At 43.2% G+C, this 23,278-nt stretch overlaps 1 protein-coding gene and 2 long non-coding RNA genes across 3 annotated transcripts in view; 2 read left to right on the forward strand and 1 right to left on the reverse strand.

Annotated features, from left to right (window-relative positions):
- On the reverse strand, positions 1-4,483 carry LOC145511602 (uncharacterized). Its single transcript, XR_014057985.1, has 2 exons — positions 2,600-4,483; positions 1-2,252 (listed from the first exon to the last, which is right to left on the reverse strand). It is a non-coding gene; the product is annotated as an uncharacterized LOC145511602 (long non-coding RNA).
- Positions 2,138-23,278, forward strand: part of LOC145511599 (glycosyl-phosphatidylinositol-anchored molecule-like protein) — a 27,229-nt gene continuing 6,088 nt past the window's right edge. Inside the window, exons 1-3 of the mRNA XM_081505148.1 lie at positions 2,138-2,209; positions 16,801-16,891; positions 17,485-17,592. Coding sequence (XP_081361274.1) covers positions 2,195-2,209; positions 16,801-16,891; positions 17,485-17,592 — 214 coding nt within the window. The 5' untranslated portion in view covers positions 2,138-2,194. The remainder of the gene's footprint in view (positions 2,210-16,800; positions 16,892-17,484; positions 17,593-23,278) is intronic.
- LOC145511601 (uncharacterized) lies at positions 4,542-7,011 on the forward strand. Its single transcript, XR_014057984.1, has 2 exons — positions 4,542-4,597; positions 5,090-7,011. It is a non-coding gene; the product is annotated as an uncharacterized LOC145511601 (long non-coding RNA).

Raw genomic sequence — 23,278 nt, forward strand, 5'->3', positions numbered from 1 at the left:
TGTAGTTGTCACGTGCTTTATTTCTAGACGGGGTGAGGAGTTAGTGTATCTTGTACTGGTGATCTCAGGTGGCCTTGACCTGCAGCAGCTTCAAGCAGGGCTTCAGGTACCGGCCAGAGACTGAAGACGGGCTGCACAGTGAGCACATGGAATGTGAGCCACTAGACCAGTGGCAGACGAAGGCTCGATCTAGAGTCAGCAAGCTCTGGCTACAGTCCACACCCTGGGGACCACCGCGCCTACTCCGCTTGGTTGCCACCTGCTCTCTGAGGGGCCAACAAGGATCCCTTCCAATGGGGGGTTGCATCCCACAGGAGGGCACTTCAGAGACTCCATTGGCACACTGGTGGCCAGGGCAGTGATGTGGCTGAGTCCGTGTCCGTCTGGCCTGGCTGATTCAGTTGAGGAGCAGAGAATCCAGAAAACAGGGTCTCTGGCAGGGAGTGGGAGGGTGGCCTGCAAGCCCCTTCTCAGTCAGAAAAGTGAGAGATGCCAAGCACACTCACCCCCTATCCACCGACCCCCCTCCATGGAGTGTGTGCTCAGGGTCCACATCCTCCTTTCCTGCAGGAACATGAGCTCCAAGGATGGGGAAAGTCTATGACAGGCGTGTGGTCCTGGGCTCCCCACTCTCCCAGGGACCCAGCAGGCACACAGATGGAGCCCTCCCTGTGCTTAGGAGAGCCATAGTTTGGGGGATCCATAGTTTGGGGTCACGAGTTGTCTCACCGTCCCCTGGCAGTTTCCCAGAAGGTGCATGTTGGTGTCACCATTCCCATTTTCAAGGAAGAAATGGATGCTCTGGGCTTCTGTCACACCGCAGAGCCTCCCCCTCCTGCTTCTACATCTTGGATAAACACACACACACACACACACACACACACAGATTCACACACAAACACACTCACACCCTGCTGAGCCTCAGAATGAAATTTCAATGAATTTGTAAATTAATCCATACTCTATTGGGAATTAGCATTCATCAGCTCGGTTATCCTTCTATTTTTTCAGGATTTAACGTCAACCGAAGACCTGGTACATAGATTTTCAAAATGGAGTCTGATTATTTCTGCCTACACTCTCATTGTGAGTCAGCTTTGATTCCCAGTGTTCTTCAGGTTTTAGTCCATTTCATCAGGAATGTGACATTTATCACAGGAAGCCTCCTCATCGCAGCCACTCATTTTCTTTATAAAGTGGGTGACAGCTGATTGATGCTTCCCTTTCCATTTCTGATATTGAGAATGAGATTTTACTTTTCTTCTTTGTTATGTCATCTTCTATTTTGACAATGCTTTGAATCCCTCCACATAACCAACTTTGGCTTTATGGGTTTACCTCCTGTTCATTTCTCTCATCCTCTTTATATTGCCTTCGTCATTTCTTTGGGTAGGTAATCTATTCTTATCTTACTTCCTGAATGCAGGCTGAGAAAATTTTCACCCTAATCTTCTACTAGATGCTTGTAATGTGATATATTTTCACTAAGCACCTTTTCCGCTCCTTTCCCTGTACTTTTAACTTGCGATAACCTCACAGTCCTTTAGACCTTACTATTACCCAGTTTCTGCTGGGACTTCTCTTCTGTGTAAATGGTTTAGGACTAGTTACTAAGAATTTGGGGATTTGCTGGTTCTCTCTTGAGTAATGATTCTCCCTCAGTTTCACTGTAACAGAGAAGGAACGCTAGTACTGTCAGTCATGGGACACTTGTGATGCTGGGGTATGTCACGGCATGAACCGCCTCCGCCACCCCTGCTCCTGCCCAGACCTTCTGGAACCATCTCCCCGCTCCGTGTCCTCTAACACTTTCGGGCATCGACCTCTGCCAGGTGCTCTGACGAGACTGCACTTGGGGAAGCTCCCACCCACGAGCGCGGCGAAACCTTCTGGAAGCCGCGCAAAGCCTGATGGGAGAGGCCGCTCAGTGCTTCCGGGTGGAGTGTAGGCGCCGAGCCTGAGCGAACTCTTCTCACACACCCGTGGCGGTTACACTACGTATAGCCTGTGGAACCCCCTGGAGGTCGTGTCCGGGAAGGTGCCAGAAGGTTTGGACAAGACAAGGGTTGGTTCAGGAAGAAGTGGAAAGGAAATTCCACGGTCTGGCTGGGACACGGGGGCGGGAAAGTTCCATGGTTCTTGGCAGGACGCGAGTGTCAGGGAAGACTCCAGAAGGTCTTCACAGAGCACTGGGATGAAGGTCCAGAAGGTCCGCCAGCACTTGGGATCCCCCCGGGGAACGTTAGGGAGGCCTGGGAAAGACATAGAGTGCGGAGACGTTTCTAGCAGCACACGGCAGTTGTAGCACAGAACAAGACGATGGGTGGAGACTGAAGTCAGGGGCTTGTGGAGGAGATAGGTCTCAGAAGCTCTGTGCCAGACATGGGAGGTGTTGAAGGTTCTGGAAGGTTGGGCAACGAACGGGAGTTGGGAGCTGTGCTACAGGCCCGGAGTCGGCCTCCGATCAGTGTCGGCAGATTCTGGGATTTGGCACTGCGCCCTAGGACAAGGTTGAGGGATCCTACTTGCGCCACTCACAGCGCAGAAGCCCAAAGCACCCCGCGCCCATGGGCTGACCCAATCCATCTAGCAGCCTCACCCCTGGGTACAGGAACCTCCACCTGACATATAGCACTCCCTCCCCTTTCCATTCTCGGCTCATTTTGCTTTCAGGTCCTTCGTGTCAGGTTGAATTGGCTGTCACTTTCTTGGTTTTGAGATGGAATATGGGATCCCGTGTCTGCAGCATTTCTGATGGATGCTTGTCTCCCTACTCTTCCTGCCAGGTCTTGAGGCTGTCTAGGTCTGGTTTTGTTTTGTAATATTTTTAATCTTGGTGCCCAAAATAGGTTTGGTTTTCTATGCGGAATGAAGGGAGTGGGAAGTAGGGAGGGCATTATTATTTTGGAACTGTGTTCTTAAATTGCAAACAGGGAAGATGACTCCTGTCTTGCTTAATATCCCTGTAGTTAGGAATGGCACTCTGTTTCAGGTTCACAGTCCCTTATGGACATGAAATCGCCATCCTCCTTCATCTCTTAAGGTCTTTCCTCCTGTTAATCTGTTTTGCCTTCAAGTTCACATTGACTGATGCTAATGAAGCAATTTCCCCATCTCAGCTCTATTACACCCTGTGCTTCGGGCTCTAGTTTCATGTGTTTTGTTTCTAACTGGGATGTGCAGTTAACATGTCTTGTAGTGGGATCTGCTGTTAAGTAGATAGGGGAACACTTCTTGTGTTGAAGCATATTCATTTTACCTTCATTTTGAAGTATCATTTCTCTTCATTAGAGTAGAGGTCCTGGTGCTCAGTGTCTTCACTCTACAGCATTTGGAAGCGATTGTCCCTGAGGATTTCTGTTTCTCCTGGCTTTTTGTGGAAAGACCAGACACGGCTGAGTTGGTTGCTGCCCGAGTTACTGCCTGGGTTTCCTCTGGCTCACGTTCAGATTGTCCCTGACTAAAAATCGTTTTCCACAGTTCAGCTGTGGTCCGTCTAAGGTTGATGTTTCTTGTGTGAGATTTACTATTGACCTGCCACACTGAACTTTTTGGGTTGTGGGCTGATGGCCCAAGTCATCTTGGGAAATTGTCGTGTCTGGCATTATTTCTTCAGAGATTGGCTCTCTCTCTTTGTCTTCTCATTCTAGGACTCTGGTTACATGGATACTAGGTGTGGGACTCTCACTTATGATTCCCGCTTTGGCACTTCTGCCCATGCCTTTGTTTTTGTTTCTCTGGGTATCAGTTTGGCTATTTTGTGTAAACCATTCCTCACATTTCCTATTGCTCTTGTTTCTAGCATCCATTTAGCCCTTTGTCCCATTCAATGAGTTTTAATTTTCAAATACTTTGTGTTTTTGTCTTAGGGTATTAATTTCTTTCTCTTTCTGAAGGTTGTAATGCCTTCTAGGTTCCTTTGCCTGGTCTAATCAAGTTGATATCAGCCATGATGTTAACAGAAGGAAAACCAATTTTGTAGGTATGGAGGCCCCACAGCTATAGAACTTAAGTAGTGACCACAGGAGGCTATTCATGAAACCTTTTAGATGAAGAATTAATTATTTGAGAAGAATTAAGAACAGAGAAGGATTTCTCCTTGGTGTACCACATTAATGAATAAGTAACAAAGGTTGTTTATGCCCCCGCTCAGTCTCAATATCTCCCTGTCTTTTGACGATGATAAGGATGCTCTCCATCCTCCGGATGTAGGTGGAATACCTTCCCCTGAGAGTTTTGCCTTTTGCTTTCAGGGGAAGAACGTAGAGTCGGAGTGTTTCCTCTTGTACTGGGTATTTCTCAACTCATATTAAACCAACGTAATCATTATGCAGAGTTGGTGTATTTTGTCGTGGCCTGCCTCGAGCCCTCTTACTGCCCTCTTCACCTTGCCTGGAATGTTCACACATTAAAGCTGAGGTGGTCGGTCACCCCAATTTTCATTGAATTACTCTCTTAGTCTTGAACAGAGGTCAGTTAAGTCATTGTGTCTCATTCTAGGATGTAGTGATGCAGCTGACATTCTAAGTTAGTCCTACATTGTGAGAGAAGCTGGGTACTTGATGAGGCATTGCCATGGAAACAAAAGGAAGTAATGGTGAATGATGGGAGCCAATGATAAACCAGTTTCTGAGTGTTGAGGGCGGCCAGTATAGCAGAGCTCTCATATCGGATTTGAAGCCTTTACCTAGAGGGCAGGTGGTGGCAAATTGACAGATTTTCCTGGTTTGCAGTTTGAAGGTCTTGAGTGATGTTCCTGAGTGGCCCACATGGCAACAGGCACCATGACTGTCTATACATGAGCTGTTGTGGTAATTTCTGAGAAGTTTAGACAGAGTTGTCCATCTATATTGCATGGCTTTCAAAAAAGGGCAGCTTTAGTTCTTAATGACTGCAAGTCAAGAGGGTGGGAAAAACAGGAAATTTTTGTTTGGAAGGATGTAGCCTAATTTTGAGGGAACAGGTCTAGAAGAATTCAGGGTTTAGTCCAGTTTACAGTTCAGAAACATAACCTAAAATCTGGATAGCAGAAGTAGAACCTGATATTCATTCAGCTGTATTACCGAAACATAATTTTTTCTCTCCTCAGTTACCCCCATTTCTATTGGAGACAACCACAGTGAGACTGCGTTTGCCAGTTAGTCTAGTTGCAATCAACTTGTCTTGATCATTCCAATGAGTGCAAGAAGAATAGAGCTCGACCATGTAGAATTTAAAACACTGTTTTGCTGGAACTTTTCATGAGGAGTGACTGATTGGACTTCTAAAGCTCGCTTGAGGCTGAGGATCCAGATCAGATATTTGCCATCAGACGTTGTCTGCAATACCTAAGGTTTGGGTGAATTTGTCCTTTCTCGAGGGTCCCAGATCATCCTGAGGTTCCTTTGCTAGTCAGGAAGTGACCTTCCTTAGTGACCTGGAAGACTGCCAGAAGCCTGTAAGCAAGCTAGGTGTGTGCTCAGTCGCTCTGGCACGTGCGACTCTTTGCAATCTCGTGGACTGTGACCCTCCAGGCTCCTCTGTTCATGGAATTTCCCAGACAAGAATACTGAAGTGGGTTGTCATTTTCTTCTCCGGGGGATCTTCCTGACTCAAGGATCAAACAGAGATCTCCTGCATTGGCTGGTGGATTCTTTTCCGCTGAGCCACCAAGGAAACCTCATGATCATCTCTAGTTCCATCCATCTCTATTGCTGAAGATGGCATTATTTAGTTCTTTCTATGGCTGAGTAATATTGCATCATCTTTTTCACCTCTTCCTTTGTCAGTGGACATTTAGGCTGCTTCCATGACTTAGCTATTGTAAATAGTGCGGCAGTGAACATTAGGGTACATATATCTCTCTGACTTACAGGTTTTCCCAGATCTATGCCCAGAAGGGGGATTGCAGGATGATATACAGCTGTGATTTTCATTTTTTAAGGAATCTCCATTCTGTTCTCATGAGTGGCTGCATCAATTTACATTCCCATCAACAGTGTTGGAGGCTTCCAGTTTCTCCACACCCTCCCCAGCATGTATTATTTGTAGATTTTTGTATGATGGCCTTTCTGACAAGTGTGACGTGATATTTCTTCACTAGAGTTTTGGTTTCCATTTCTGTAATAATTAGTGATGTTGAACATCTTTCGTGTGCCTTTTGGCCACCTTTATTTTTTTTGGATAAATACCTGTGTAGGATTTTAGCCCATTTTTCTTTTTTTAATATCGATATAGCGATGTTGATTCTGTTTGCACATTTTGGAGATTAACCCCTTGTCTGTCTCATTGTTTGGGAATGTTTTCTCCCATTCTCTAGATTGTCTTTTCATTTTGACTATGGCTTCATTTTTCATGCAAAAGCTTTTAAGTTTAATTTGGCCTGGTTTGTTTAATTTTGTTTTTATTTCCATTACTCTAGTAGACAGATCCACAAGCTATTGCTGTGATTGATGTCAAAAGTGTCCTGCCTATGTTTTCTTCTGGAAGTTTTATAATGTCTGGTCTTAAATTTAGGTCATAAATACATTTTGAATTTATTTTTGTATACGGTATGAGAAAATGTTCTAATTCCATTCTTTTACGTGTAGCTGTTCCGTTTGCCCAGCACCACTTAGTCAAGAGACTGTCTTTTCTCCATTTTATATTCTTTCCTCTTTCACTTTACATTAATTTACCGTAGGTGCATGACTTTATTTCGGGATTTTTATCCTTTTCCACTGATCTGTGTTTCTCTTTTTCTGCCAGTACCTTACTCTTTGTGACGACTGTAGCTTTGAAGTATGGCTACAGTCTGGGAGTGTGGGGAGTCTGGGAGTGTGATTCCTCCAGCTCCACTATTCTTTCTGAAGATTGCTTTGGCTGTTCCAGAACTTTTGTATTTACATGCAGATTTCAAACATTTTTTGTTCTAGTTCTCTGAGAAATACCATTAGTAATTTTCTAGGGATTGTATTGGATACGTAGATGGGTATGAGAGTCAATTTGACAATATTGATTCCTCCAAAGCAAGAACATGGTCATATCTTTCCATCTGTTTGTGTCATCTTTGATTTCTTCCATCAGGGTCTTAACAGTTTTCAAAGTAGAGGTCTTTTGTCTCCTTAGGTATGTTTATTACTAGGATTTTCATTCTCATTTTTCTCACTGTTATTTTACTCTTTTTGACTGTATGGGGTCTTAGTTCCTTTGCAGACTTTTCTCTAGGTGCATCAAGGGGGGCTAGTCTCTAGTTGTCATACATCGGCTTCTCATTACAGTGGCATGTCTTCTTACAGAGCACGGGCTCTTGGTCTGGAAGAGTTCAGTAGTTGCCGCTCCTGGTCTCTAGAGCACAGGTTCAGTAATTGTGGCACACACAGGCTTAGCTGTTCTGCGGCATGCGGGATCTTCCTGGACCTGAGATTGAACTTGTTTCTCCTGCATAGGCAGGTGGACCGTTTACTCCCTAAGCCACCACGGAAGCCCTGGTGTGTCACTGTCTTTTTTTTTTTTCAATTTTTTTTTTACTGAAGGATAATTGCTTTACAGAATTTTGTTGTTTTCTGTCAAACCTCAACATGAATCAGCTATCGGTATACATATATTCCCTCCCTTTTGAACCTCCCTCCCATCTCCCTCCCCATCCCACCCCTCTAGGTTGATACAAAGCCTCTGTTTGATTTTCCTGAGCCATACAGCAAATTCCCGTTAGCTGTCTATTTTACATATGGTAATGTAAGTTTCCATGTTACTCTTTCCATACATCTCACCCTTTCTTCTCTCCCGATATCCATAAGTCTATTCCCTATGTCTGTTTCTCCATTGCCACCCTGTATAAAGTTCTTCAGTACCATTTTTCTAGATTCCGTGTATATGTTTTAGGATACAATACTTATCTTTCTCTTCCTGATTCACTTCACTCTGTATAATAGGTTCTAGGATCATCTACCTCCTCAAAACTGACTCAAATGTGTTCTTTTTAATGGCTGGATAATATTCCATTGTGTATATGTACCACAACTTCTTTATCCACTCATCTGTCAATGGACATCTAGGTTGCTTCCACGTTCTAGCTATAGTAAATAGTGCTGCAATGAACAATGGGATACATGTGTCTTTTTCAATTTTGCTTTCCTCAGGGTTCATGCCTAGGAGTGGGATTGCTGGGTTATATAGTGGCTTCATTCCTAGGTTTTTAAAGAGTCTCAGTACCGTCTTGCATAGTGGCTGTATCAATTTACATTCCCACCAACAGTGCAAGAGCGTTCCCTTTTCTCCACACCCTCTCCAGCATTTATTGTTTGTAGACTTTTTGATGATGGCCATTCTGAGTGGTGTGAGATGATATCTCCAATGTAGTTTCGATTTGCATTTCTCTAATAATGTGTGATGTTGAGCATCTTTTCATGTGTTTGTTAGCCATCTGTATGTCTTCTTTGGAGAAAGGTCTGTTTAGGTCTTTTTCCCACTTTTTGATTGGGTTGTTTGTTTTTCTGGTATTGAGTTGTATGAGCTGCTTGTATATTTTGGAAATTCATTCTTTTCCAGTTGTTTCATTTGCTGTTATTTTCTTCTCATTCTGAGGATTGTCTTTTCACCTTGCTTATAGTTTCCTTTGCTGTACAGAAGGTTTTAAGTTTAATCAGGTCCCACTTGTTTACTTTTGTTTTTATTTCTGTTACTCTAGGAGGTGGGTCATAGAGGATCTTTCTTTGGTTTATGTCATTGAGTGTTGTGCCTTTGTTTTCCTCTAACAGTTTTATAGTTTCTGGTGTTACACTTAGGTCTTTAATCCATTTTGAGTTTATCTTTATGTATGGTGTTAGGAAGTGTGCTAATTTCATTCTTTTACATGTAGCTGTCCAGTTTTCCCAGCACCATTTATTGAAGACACTGTTTCGGCCCCATTCTATATTCTTGCCTCCTTTGCAAAAACTAAGGTACCCATAGGTGCATGGGTTTATTTCTGGCTTTCTATCTTGCTCCATTGGTCTATATTTCTGTGTTTGTGCCAGTACCATACTGTCCTGATGACTGTGGCTTTGTAGTATAATCTGACATCAGGAAGGTTGATTCCTCCAGCTCCATTCTTCTTTCTCAAGACTGATTTTTGCAACTCGGGGTCTTTTGTGTTTCCATATGAATTGTGACATGTTTTTTTCTAGTTCTGTGAAAAAGTGCCATTGGTAATTTGGTAAGGATCGCATTGAATCTGTAGTTTGCATTTATTAATACAGTTATTTTCAGAGTATTGATTCTTCCTCCCTGGGAACGTGGAATATATCTCCATCTCTTTTTGTCATCTTTGATTTCTTTCATCAGTGTCTTATAATTTTTGGTATAAAGTTTTTTGTCTCCTTAGGTAAGTTTATTCCCAGACACTTAATTCTTTTTGTTGCAATGGTGAGTGGGATTGATTCCTTAATTTCTCTTTCTGATTTTTCATTGTTAGTATATAGAAATGCAAGTGATTTCTGTGTGTTGATTTTGTATCCTGCAACTTTGCTAAATTCACTGATTACCTCTAGTAATTTTCTGATACTATCTTTAGGGTTTTCTATGTACAGTATTATGTCATCTGCCGACAGTGAGAGCTTTACTTCTTTTCCTATCTGAATTGCTTTTATTTCTTTTCCTTCTCTGTTTGCTGTAGCTAGGACTTCCAAAATTATGTTGAATAATAGTGGTGAAAGTCGACGCCCTGTCTTGTTCCTGATCTTAGGGGGGATGCTTTCCGTTTTTCACCATTGAGAATAATGTATGCTGTAGGCTTATCATATATGGCCTTTACTTGTTGAGGTAGGTTCCTTCTGTGCCCATTTTTTGAAGAGCTTTAGTCATAAACTGGTGCTGAATTTGGCAAAGACTTCTTATGCATCTATTGAGGTGATCATATGATTTTTATCTTTCAATTTGGTAATATGATATATCATATTGATTGATTTGCCTATATTGAAGAATCTTTGCATCCCTGAAATAAACCCAGCTTGATCACGGTGTATGAGCTTTTTGATGTGTTGCTGAATTCTGTTTGCTAAAATTTTGTTGAGGATTCTTGCATCTATGTTCATTGTGATATTGGCCTGTAGTTTTCTTCTTTTGTCTTGTCTTTATCTGATTTTGGTATCAGGGTGATGATGGCCTCGTAGAATGAGTTTGGAAGTGTTCCTTCCTTTGCAATTTTTTGAAAGTGTTTTAGAAGGATAGGCATTAGCTCTTCTCTAAAAGTTTGATAAATTCTCTTGTGAAGCCATCTGGTCCTGGGCTTTTGTTTTTTTGGGAGATTTTGATCACAGCTTCAGTTTCAGTGCTTGTTACTGGGTTGTTCACACTTTCTAGTTCTTCTTGGCTCAGTCTTGAAAGATTGAAATTTTCTAAGAATCTGTCCATTTCTTCCAGGTTATCCATTTTATTGCCATATAGTTGTTCATAATAGTCTCTTATAATCCTGTGTATTTCTGCATTGTCTCTTGTAATCTCTGCTTTTTCATTTCTAATTTTGTTGATTTGATTCTTCTCTTTCTTTTCTTGTTGAGTCTGGCCAAAGGTCTGTCAATTCTGTTTATCTTCTCAAAGAACCAGCTTTTATTTACTTTCATTTCATTTTCATTTATTTCTGCTCAGATCTTTATGATTTCTTTCCTTCTACTAATTCTGGGGGTTTTTTGTCCCTTCTTTTTCCAGTTGTTTTAGATGTAAAGTTAGGTTGTCTATTCGAAGTTGTTCTTGTTTCTTGAGGTAGAATTGTATCGCTCTAAACTTTCCTCTTAGAACTGCTTTTGCTGCATTCTATAGGTTTTGAGTTGTGTTTTCATTGTCATTTGTTTCCAGAAATTTTTTGATTTCCCTTTTGATTTCTTCAGTAACCTGCTGGTTATTTAAAAATGTGTTGTTTAATCTCTGTATGTTTGTGTTTCTTACAGTTTTCTTTTTCTTGTAATTGATATCTAGTCTCAAGTGTCGTGATCAGGGAAGATGCTTGACACGATTTCAATTTTCTTAAATTTACTGAGGTTTGATTTGTGACCCAAGATGTGGTCTATCCTGGAAAATGTTCCATGTGCACTTGAGAAGGTGTACTCTTCTGCATTTGGATGGAATGTCCTGACGATATCAATGAGATCTGTCTCATCTAATGTATCATTTAAGACTTGTGTTTCCTTATTAACTTTCTATTTTGATCATCTGTCCATTGGTGAATGTGGGGTGTTAAAGTCTCCTACTATTCTTGTGTTACTGTCAATTTCCCCTTTTATGTCTGTTAGTGTTTGTCTTATGTATTGATGTCCTCCTATGCTGAGTGCATAGATATTTACAACTGTTATGTCTTCCTCTGGGATTGATCCCTTGATCATTATGTAGTGTCCTTCCTGATCTCTTGTAATCTTCTTTATTTTAAGATCTATTTTGTGTGATATGAGGATTGCTACTCCAGCTTTCCTTTGCTTCCCATTTGCATGGAATATAGTTTTCCATCCTCTCACTTTCAGTCTATATGTGTCTTTAGGTCTGAAGTGGGTTTCATGTAGACAGCATATATATAGGTTTTGTTTTTGGACCCATTCAGCCAGTCCGTGTCTTTTGGTTGGAGCATTTAATCCATTTACATTTAAAGTAATTGTTGATATATATGTTCCTATTGCCATTTTCTTAATTGTTTGGGGTTGATTTTGTAGATCTTTTTTCTTCTCTTGTATTTCTTGACTATGTAAGTCCCTTTAACATTTATTGTAAAGCTGGTTTGGGGGTACTGAATTCTCTTAACTTTTGCTTATCTGAAATGCTTTTTATTTCTCCATCAATTTTCAATGAGATCCTTGCCAGGTACAGTAATCTTGGTCGTAGATTTTTTTCCTTTCAGTACTTTAAATATATCTTGCCATTACCTTCTGGCCTGCAGAGTTTCTGCTGAAAGATCAGCTGTTAAGCGTATGGGGTTTCCCTTGTATGTTACTTGTTGCTTCTCCCTTATTGCTTCTAATATTCTTTCTTTGTGTTTAGTCCTCATTAGTTTGGTTAGTATGTGTGTTTCTCCTTGGGTTTACCCTGTATGGATTTTTTTCTGCATCTTGGACTTGACTGACTATTTCATTTTCCATTTTGGGAAAATTTTCAACTGTAATCTCTTCAAAAATTTTTTCATACCTTTTCTTTTTCTTCTTCTGGGACCCCTATAATTCAAATGTTGGTGAGTTCGATATTGTCCCAGAGGTCTCTGAGACTGTCCTCAGTTGTTTTCATTCTTTTTACTTTATTTTCCTCTTCAGAAGTTATTTCCACCACTTTATCTTCCAGCTCACTGATTCATTCTTCTGCTTCAGATATTCTGCTATTGATTCCTTCTAGAGAATTTTTAATTTCAGTAATTGTGTTGTTTATCTCTGTATGTTTATTCTTTAATTCTTCTGGGTCTTTGTTGATTGAATCTTACATCTTCTCCATTGTGTCTTCAAGGTTTTTGATCATCTTTACTATCATTATTTGGAATTCTTTTTCAGGTAGTTTGCCTATTTCTTCTTCATTTATTTGGACTTCTGTGTTTCTAGTTTGTTCTTTCATTTGTGTATTTCTCTGCCTTTTCATTATTTTTTTAAACTTATTGTGTTTGAGGTCTCCTTTGCCCAGACTTCAAGGTTGAATTCTATCTTCCTTTTGGTTTCTGCCCTGCTAAGGTTGGTCCAGTGGTTTGTGTAAGTTTTGATTTGGGTGAGATTTATCCTGAGTTTTTGTCTGTTTTTCTTCTGATGGGCAAGGCTGAGTGAGATGGTAATCCTGTCTACTGATGATTGGGTTGTATATTTGTTTTGTTTGTTGTTTAGGTGAGACGTCCTGCACATGATGGTACTTACTGGTGGTTGGGTGATGCTTGGTCTTGTATTCAAGTGGTTTCCTTTGTGTGAATTCTCACTATTTGGCACTCCCTAGGGTTAGGTCTCTGGTAATCTAAGATCTTGGAGTCAGTGCTCCCACTCCAAAGGCTCAGGGCTTGATCTCTGGTCAGGAACAACGATTCCACAAGTGGTTTGTTATGGCGTTCAGTGAGATTAAAACAAATATCCAAAAACAAGAAACCAAAGATGAACCCCAGACAAATGGGGTTTGGCAGTTACAAAATCAGGCAAATAATGATTAAAATATTGGAATGTACACATATACATATACACCCATGAGCAAAGTCAAAACAGTCCAACAAAAATAAAGTACAGTAGATTGACCCGGCAAACAAAGGAAATCAAAAATTATATTTATCAGTTAAGAAAAATCTAACTAAAGCACGAACTGGAAAACAAAACTAAAGCAAGGTGTCAAGTGGGGAATAAAGCATTGAAACCACAGCTAACAGATATGTTGAGAGGAAAGGAGAGAAAGAAAAGAAAGAATATATATGCAAAGTTAAATAGAGGTAGATTAAGAAGATTTATATACATTAAAGATTAACTGCAAGGGGAACAGAATAGTAGGAAAGGCAAAGAAAGGAATAAATGTAGAAAATATATGACAGGTTTTAAAAAATTGAAATTTAAAATTATAAAAAAGAGAAAGGAAAAAATGAAAGAAGAAAGAAAAAAGGTGGGGGGGGGGGGAAATCTCCACAGAACTGCAAAAGCCCAACGTAGAGGTAGAGGTTTATAACAATTATAAAAAAATGTGACAGAGATAAAAAAAAAAAGCTCAACAGGTTAATTAGATTTAATAGTGCCAACAAAATCGACAACTACAATGAGGAGGGTTGAAGGAAAAGAAAAAAAGAAAAATCCAAAAGAATCTACAGAAAAAGTCAAAACATCAGAATAATAAATGTCTTTCTTGAGTCACTGCTGTCAGAGTCCTTTCCCTTGCTGGGAGTCACAGTCCACCTCACCTCCCTAGGATACCCTCCAACACTGTGCTGATCTATGGACCTGCTATGGGGGCAGATCAGATTTTAATCTCGTCCTCCTCTTCTGTGTTCTTGCCTCCAATGTCCATAGCTATCAGACTTGTGCATTTTCTTTTGTGGGAGTTCTCAATGACCTTTTATATATTCCAGAGACACAGGGTCTGGCTAGTTGATCGTGTGGATTTGATCTGCAGCTTGTGAGGCTGGTGGGAAAGTTTTGGGTATTCTTCCTAAGCCACACTGCCCCTGGATTTCATTTGTGGTTTTATTTCCACCTCTGTATGTGGGTTGTCCACTGGGGTTTGCTCCTGAGGCTGCCCTGGAGGACTTGGGTTTGCCCCTGTGAGGGCCAGGTGTGGAGGTGGTGCAGCTACTTGGGCCACAGGGGTCCTGGCAGCACCAGGTACTCAGGGGAGTTGGCGGCTAGGGCAGGAGAAAATATAGTGCTCTAGAAGGGTATGGCAACCAGTATTAGCCCATACACTCCAGTATTCTTGCCTAGAGTACCCCCTTCCCTGACAGAGAAGCCTGGCATGCCACAGTCTACAGGATCGCAAAGAGTTGAACACTACCCAAGTGACCCTATGTTCGTAGACGCAAGACTTTTTGGCCTGTGGCAGCTCTGCCCCAATGACAATTGAACGTGAAGGTGGCACAGCTGCATGGCTTGCAATGACCCTGAAAGCGCCAAGTGTTCAGGGACATGGACTGCCTCTGCTGCAGGAGTTATAGCCGTATCAGAGCCTTTTTTTTCGAGCCTCTGGTAGCTGGCGATCAGAAGGTCTCTTTGACCAGTCTTGCTCCGTGGCTCTGCCCATTCAGGCACTTAGAGGGCTCTGTTGCCTGGGGTCCTACTCTCTCGTTTGGCACATCACACACATAGAGGGACCCCCCCTGGCTGGTGTCCTACTCTGTAGATCAGCACATCAGGCACTTAGAGAGGCACCCTGGGTGGGGTCCTACTCTGTGGTTCAGTGCGTCAGGCGTTAGATGGGCCAACCTCTCTATTGTTCAGCTGCCGATGCTGGTGTGTGAAGAGAGAGAGGCTATGGTGATGGCTTCATCCCCTACATTTGACTCACCAGTATCGCCTTGCTTCCATGGCTGCCTGGCTTTCTTCCACGGGCGTTTCCCACCACAATCTCTCCCCTCACATCCGCTCACTATGTCTCGCACAGTCAACAGCAGCCCTCGCCCTGGGGTTCTCCACAATCCCTAAGCTCCAGCTCCCAGCTGATGCTCCTTTCAGGGAACCTGCATCCCTGTCCGGGGTATGTATGGCTGTGGCAAGGACTGTCTGATTCTCATTCCATTTAGGCTGCCACAGATCAGCTGTTTCAGTCTCAGCCTTAAATGTTTCTGCTCTGACTCAGACAGTTGCCCCAGTGTGGGGATTAGACCCCTGCTTCAGTTCCCCCATTGGCTGAGGGCAGGTCCAGTCCTGCTAACAGTCCAGTTTACCCCACTAGTTCCTTTGTCCTACTGAGTTTTGCATGGCTTTGGATATTCTTTTCCACTGGTCAGGCACTCCTGTCCACTCCCAGCTGGTGTTCTGGACGCATTTCTGTGTCTAAAGGTGTATTCCTGATGTATCTGTGGAGAGAGACATACTCTAGGGCCACCTACTCCTCCACCATCTTGTTCTCTCCCTCACTGTCCTGATGAGATGGTAGATAGGACAGTCTCCTTAGTTTCTCTATCTGAGGCTGCTATTCCAGGAGCACTTGGGGTGGTTCTGGGTCTGAGCTGCTCTCGAGACTGGCAGTGGGAGCATGGGTGGCCTGAGGGAAGGGACAGATGTAAGAAGAGCAGACAGCACCGCGTGGGAAGGGGTCTGGACATGGAGAGGGTGGTACCACGTGGGAGGCTGACTGGCTGGCAGATCAGCAGCCCCTGAGGGTGCTGGCTCCGACCCCCTCCTCAGTCTTGGTCCTCTGCACCCGGTGCTTTGGCCAGTGTTCACCTCGAGTGGGAGGACCTTTGACCATAAGCAGGTTGAGGGCCAGCCATCCCTGAGAGAGCACACGTGAAGAGAGCCAGGGGCCCAGGGGCAGGACACTGATGGTCCTCACCCGAGGGGCATGGCTGGCTGGTGCACAGTCAGCCCCCATCCTAGGCCTCAGCTGGTCCCGTGGCAGGTACCTGTCAGGGGCTGCCCCTGGGTCTCCTCAGGGTGACAGGAAGCAGCAGGCGAGGCATGTCCCTCAGACAGGAGCCCTTGAGCAGAAAGGGCAAATCCCCCGGTTGACAAGGGAGACGGGGCCCCTGGGGGCGGGGAGAGAATTTCCAGAAGGACCCTAGACATTGGCAGCTTCAAGGGTGCTGCTGAGTTCCCACAAGGAAATGTTTCAGATGCGAGCACTCCTGGGGCTGGGGGACTTTCCCTCCAGCAAGTGCTGGTGTGTGTGGGCTCAGGTGACGAGCCCCAGAGCCTCCCCTTTAGTAATATGGGGCCATGTTATGCCCAGTCCCCGGGAGACATGATGGCATGTGATCCATGCTCCCTAGCACAGGCACTGGGCTTCTGGCTTCTTCTCCATTAGTTCCTCTGCTCTTGTCACTGCCCTCTACATTTGTCTCAGAGCTCAGACAAGTTAGAAGTCCCTGAATGGAGCATGTTCCAGCTCTTCACACAGGTCAGCCTTGAGGTCAGGACACCACAGGGAGATCGGTGACCCCTGTGGAGCGTCAGGGCCACGTGGAGACAGCCCCAGACCACTCTGAGCCTTGTGCTTTGCCTGTTGGAGAGCATCTAGGATGAAGGCTTGAGCGGGGCGAAGCCACTCTGTGTGGGAAAGGGCTGCAAGCCCGTCACTGTCCAGAGCCGTGCTCAGCCGAGAGCCAGAGGTGCTGGAAGGTGGGAAGGGTGGCCAGGACTCATGCTGCTCAGATGAGAGACCAGAATTGGCTACAGGAGCCACACACTTGCTAACTTGTGCCCTGGCTTTCCTCTCCTACAGGTTCAAGCCCCCACAGGGATGATGCTCCTCTTTGCTTTCCTCCTCTTCATGAGATTGCCACTGTGTTTCGCTAACACCTGTGAGTATCAGTGCTTCTGTTTCTTGAAGAGGATGAGACTTGACTTAATCGGGGTCATTTTAAGGGTCTGAATGGAATTTTCCCCATGTTAGCTAACTGAGATCTCCATCTAGCAATTGTGCAGTTGGTGAGCACAAGGTGTCCAGGAGCAGGGGGAGGGTCAGAATGGAGGAAGGCTCCTGTAAGGACCAGTGGATGCAGGGGCTGCAGGGTGGGTGCGGGGGAGTCTCTGGCTGTGGCCCTTCCTCATTGGAACAGGCGGGCATGGCTGGGTGCAGGGAACTCAGGGTGGCTTTGGCCCCTTATGACTACAGGCCCTGCGTGAAAAGGTGGGTCCATCAACAGAGCAGAGGCTCACACACCTGGCCTCCTGGGAGCTTTCCTGAGAACCTGTCTCTGAGGAGAAGAAAACTCCTGGGTGTACCTGGAGTGTACCTAAAACTTCCTGGTGTCCAGGAAGCTCGTGCTGCCCAGGCTCCGAGCCCACTGGGGACTGAGCTGTGCAGCCTCAGGCAGTCATTGAGGCTGAGGGAAGGGGCCGGCTGCTGGGAAGATGCAGTGAGTAGCAACGAAGGAGGAGTCTGACTCTGCTCTCTTTTGTCTAGGGACCTATAACGTACAATGCCATGAGTGTTGGTCAATAAACACCTTCAATTGTCCAGCAATTAAAACGTGTCCTTATCATATTAGGCGCTGTCTGACCATCTCCATGCGTAAGTACCAGATTATCTTTCTTATGCCTACAAACTAGTCACCCCATCTGAGCAGTTTAAGCCACGTTCCCAGGACAAGCCTCTGCCCCAGAAAGGACAGTGACTGCCTCTTGCAGAGACACACAGCCTGCCAGGTGGGCCTTTGTGTACACTGGTATCTTGCACTGTCTCCAGAGTCTATGAGAACTGCTGCACCTCAAGGCCTGTGCTCCTTGGCCACCCCTGGTCTAGTAGGTTGATTGCCCAGTGGAGCCTAGGCAATTCCTTCTTGCCCATAGAAGTGTGGTCCACTGTGGTCCACCCTTTGCTGGCAAGGGTTTCCAGTAAAGGAGGCCCAAGAAGTGCATGCACCTTAAACCCCTCAGGAAAGTACTTACCACACAAAAGTTTCTCCCCAGCTTCTAGCTGCTGGGGCAAGAAGACAAAACTTACCTCAGCAATAGACCATGTTCATCAGTCTCATTTCCTGAAAGGACCGGATAGTGAATGTTTTTAGCTGTAGGCTGTCTAGTCTCTGTCAGTACTACAAAGCATTGTCTTGTGAGATTAGAAGGAGCTATAGAGGATAAGTAAGCATATGATCATCCCTGTCTTCCAATAAATCTTTATTTATAGACACAGATTGTGAACTGGGTTTGTCCCATGGGATCCAGTGTGCCAGCCTCTGCTATAGAAGGACTGAGCAACTCTGTTAACCAAAGAGGAAAATATATAGCAGATGACCCAGGAGTGGCCACATACAATTTTTACAGGGTCGCATATAACTCTACAAGGCAGAGTTTCTGACATAGGTAACACAGCGTCAAGAAGTCTCAAATGATTGACATACTTACCCTTCTTTCTTTATTACACTGACACTAAGGTAGAATCATTACTCACAATAGAACCAGGAAATCCTCAAATCCCTAGAAATTACTCAGGAGATTTCTACACCAGTACACGAAGAAAAGCCCCAACAGAAACTGGGAAATAGTAAGGTCTGAATGATTATGAACTTATGACAACTTAAAAGTGCAGGGAAAGCAGCTTAAACATGTTCAGTGAAAATATATCACATCACAGGCATCTAGTAGAAGAGAAAAGAGGGTGAAAATTCCTGAGCTTCCATTCAAGAAGTTGGAAACTGAATAGATTATCCACCTGAACAAATGATGAAGGAAATATAAAGAGAAGAGAAGAAATGATCAAGAGGTAAACCCACAAAGCCAAAGTTGGTTTTCTGGAGGGACTCAGAGTATTAGCGAAACAGAAGAAGGGACAAAAAAGAAGAAAAATAAAATTCTCATTGCCAGTATCAGAAATGGAAAGAGAGTCATCGATTAGCCCTCACTGACCTGATTAAAAAATGAGGGACTGTGATGATTTAGCCTCCTGGGATCAATGTCACATTCATAATGAAATAAATTAAAAGCTGGAGAACACTGTGAACCATAACTGATCCACAATGAGATCGAGAGGTTGAAATTTCCAGACTCCTTTCTGGAAAACTTAGGCACTCAGTCGTCTATTGAAGTTAAATCCTTAAACTACAATAGGATACACCAAGCTTATGGTGAGTCGCAATAGAGTGAAGGTTAATCTGAGATGCTTTCGAACTCTGGTGTTGCAGAAAACTCTTTAGAGTCCCTTGGACTGCAAGGAAATCAAGCCAGTCAATCCTACAAGAACTCAACACTGAATATTCATTGGAAGGACTGATGCTGAAGCTGAAACTCCAATACTTTGGCCACCTAATGCAAAGACCCAACTCATCTGAAAAGACTCTGATGCTGGGAAAGGTTGAAAGCAGAAGGAGAAGAGGATGACAGAGGACGAGATGGTTGGATGGCATCACCAACTCACTGGATGAGTTTGAGCAAGCTCCAGGAGATGGAGAAGGACAGGGAAACCTAGTGTGCTACAGTCCATAGGATCACAAAGAGTCAAACACGACTGAGCGACTGAACAACAACAATAAAGTTATAGTCCACGTCTCACCAGATGGGGTGTATGAGTATGTGTGTGTGTGCTTGTGCCGATGCATGAAGTTGATTTTAAATGTTTATGAAAATGGAAAGGACTAGGAGCAGCTGAGACAATCTATTAGGAGAAGAAAACCGATGGAAGGCTTGCACTCTCAACTGCCAAGAGCATTTATATCTTGTCACTTTAAAGAAAATACGGTGTTAGGGTCAGGGTGGAAAAATAGACCCATAGAGGAGAAAATCAAAACCAGAAAACATACATATCAAGTTACACGCTTTCTGACAAAGGCGCCTCTGCCCTGGAGTGGTGAAAGGCTCTCGTGTGCCTTGATGAGTGGTGGATAGACTTGTACACAGTACTCACACCACACAAAAGAAGCAGTTCAGTACATTTGTGTGTGTTAGTCCCTTAGTTGTGTTCAAATCTTTGCAACCCCATGGAGTGTAGCCCAGCAGGCTCTTCTGTCCATGGGATTCTCCAGGCAAGAATACTGGAATGGTTAGCCATTCCCTTTTCCAAAGAATCTTCCTGACCCAGGGATCGAACCCAGATCTCCTGCATTACAGACAGATTCTTTACCATCTGAGCCACCAGTGAATACTCAACAATGAAGTTGCTCGAAAGGAAAATGTGCAAAGCTATCCTTATGTCAGTTGGAAAATTAACAATTTTAAAAACAGAACAAGATACTCCTGGTCACATGAGAAAAAATAATACATGGCTTTATGTAAACAAAAGGCTACAAAAGAGTCCAAAATGCGGTACTTGAATGCATTCTCAAAAACGACAGAATTATCTTTGTTCATTTCCAAGGCATACCACTCAATATCACAGTAATCCAAGTCTGTGCCCCAACCAGTAATGCTGAAGAGGCTGAAGTCAAATGGTTCCATGAAGACTTACAGGATCTTCTGGAACTGACACCCAAATAGATGTCCTTTTCATCATAGGGGACTGGAATGCAAAAGTAGGACGTCAAGAGATACATGGAGTAACAGACAAGTTTGGCCTCGGAGTACACAGTGAAGCAAGGCAAAGGCTAACAAAGTTTTGCCAAGAGAACACACTGGTCATAGCAAACACTCTCTTCCAACAACACAAGAGACAACTCTACACGTGGCCATCACCAGATGATCAGTACCAAAAACAGATTGATTATATTCTCTGCAGTCAAAGATGGAGAAGCTCTATACAGTCAGCAAAAAGAAGACTAGGAGCTGACTGTGGCTTAGATCACGAACTCCTTATTGCCAAATTTAAACTTAAATTGGAGAAAGTAGGGGAAACCACTAGACCATTCAGGTAAGACCTAAATCAAATCCCTTATGACTATACAGTGGAAGTGACAAATAGATTCAAGGGATTAGATGTGAAAGACAGAGTGCTTTGCAAACTATGGATGGAGGTTCATAACATTGTACAGGAGGCAGTGATCAAAGCCATCCCCAAGAAAAATGCAAAAAGGCAAATTGTTGTCTGAGGAGGCCTTACAAATAGCTGAGAAAAAAAGAGAAGTGAAAGGCAAAGGAGAAAAAGAAAGATATATCTATTTGAATGCAGAGTTCCAAAGAATAGCAAGGAGAGATAAGAAAGCCTTCCTAAGTGAATAATGTGGAGAAATAGAGGAGAACAATAAAATGGGAAAGACTAGGGATCTCTTCAAGAAAATTAAAAATTCCAAGGGAACATTTCATGCAAAGATGGGCTCAATAAAGGACAGAAATGGTATGGATCTAACGGAAGCAGAAAACATGAAGAAGAGGTGGCAAGAATACACAGAAGAGCTATACAAAAAAGATCTTCACAGCCCAGATAATCACGATGGTGTGATCACTCACCTAGAGCCAGACATCCTAGAATGTGAAGTCAAGTGGGCCTTAGGAAGCATCACTACAAACAAAGCTAGTGGAGGTGATGGAATTCCAGTTGAGCTATTTCAAATCCTAAAAGATGACGCTGTGGAAGTGCTACACTCCATATGCCAGCAAATTTGGAAAACTCAGCAATGGCCACAGGACTGGAAAAGGTCAGTTTTCATTCCAATCCCAAAGAAAGGCAATGCCAAAGAATGCTCAAACTACCACAAAATTGCACTCATCTCACACGCTAGTAAAGTAATGCTCAATATTCTCCAAGCCAGGCTTCAACAGTACGCGAACCATGAACTTCCAGATGTTCGAGCTGGTTTTAGAAAAGGAAGAGGAACCAGAGATCAAATTGCCAACATCCACTGGATCATCGAAAAAGCAAGAGAGTTCCAGAAAAGCATCTATTTCTGCTTTATTGACTATGCCAAAGCCTTTGACTGTGTGGATCACAATAAACTGTGGACAGTTCTGAAAGAGATGTGAATACCAGACCACCTGACCTGCCTCTTGAGAAATATGTATGCAGGTCAGGAAGCAACAGTTAGAACTGGACATGGAACAACAGACTGGTTCCATATAGGAAGAGGAGTACATGAAGGCTGTATATTGTCACCCTGCTTATTTAACTTATATGCAGTGTACATCATGAGAAACGCTGGGCTGTATGAAGCACAAGCTGGAATCAAGATTGCCAGGAAAAATATCAATAACCTCAGATGTTGAAGCTGAAACTCCAGTACTGTGGCCACCTGATGCGAAGAGCAAATACATTTGAAAAGACCCTGATGGTGGGAAATATTGAAGGTGGGAGGAGAAGGGGACGACAGAGGATAAGATGGTTGGATGGCATCACTGACTCAATGGACATGAGTTCCAGTAACTCCCAGAGTTGGTGATGGACAGGGAGACCTAGCATGCTGCAGTCCATGGGGTCACAAGAGGCAGACATGACTGAACGATTGAACTGAAATGAACTGAATCAAAGCTTACACAAACCATTGCACCAACTTTACCAGGGCAGAAACCAAAAGGAAGAAAGAATCAAACCTTCTTCAAGGAAAGAATTCAACTTTCCTTGAAGCCTGGAAAAAGGAGACCTCAAATACAATAAGTTAAAAAAAAATAATGAAAAGGCAGAGAAATACTACACAAATGAAGGAACAAACTATAAACACAGAAGTCCAAATAAATGAAGAGGAAATAGGCAAACTACCTGAAAAAGAATTGTGAATAATGATAGTAAAGATGATAAAAAAAAAAAAACTTGAAAACAAAATGGAGAAAATGCAAGAATCAATCAGCAAAGACCTAGAAGAATTAAAGAATAAACATACAGAGACAAACAATACAATTACTGAAATTAAAAATACTCTAGAAGGAATCAATAGCAGAATATCTGACGCAGAAGAACGAATCAGTGAGCCGAAAGATAAAATGGTGGAAATAACTTCTGAAGAGCAGAATAAAGTAAAGAGTGAAAAGAACTGAGGATAGTCTCAGAGACCTCTGGGACAATATCAAATGCAACAACATTCGAATTATAGGGGACCCAGAAGAAGAAGAGAAAAACAAAGGGCATGAGAAAATTTTTGAAGAGATTATAGTTGGAAATTTTCCCAAAATGGAAAATGAAATAGTCAATCAAGTCCAAGATGCAGAAAAAAATCCCATACAGGATAAACCCAAGGAGAAACACACATACTAATCAAACTAACAAATACTAAACACAAAGAAAGAATATTAGAAGCAGTAAAGGAGAAGCAACAAGTAACATACAAGGGAAACCCCATACGCCTAATGGCTGATTTTTCAGCAGAAACTCTGCAGGCCAGAAGGTAATAGCAAGATATATT

This window comes from Giraffa tippelskirchi, chromosome 6 (genome assembly GCF_054371585.1).
Source record: "Giraffa tippelskirchi isolate mGirTip1 chromosome 6, T2T-mGirTip1v1.2.pri, whole genome shotgun sequence".
In the NCBI taxonomy this organism is placed as follows: domain Eukaryota; kingdom Metazoa; phylum Chordata; class Mammalia; order Artiodactyla; family Giraffidae; genus Giraffa; species Giraffa tippelskirchi.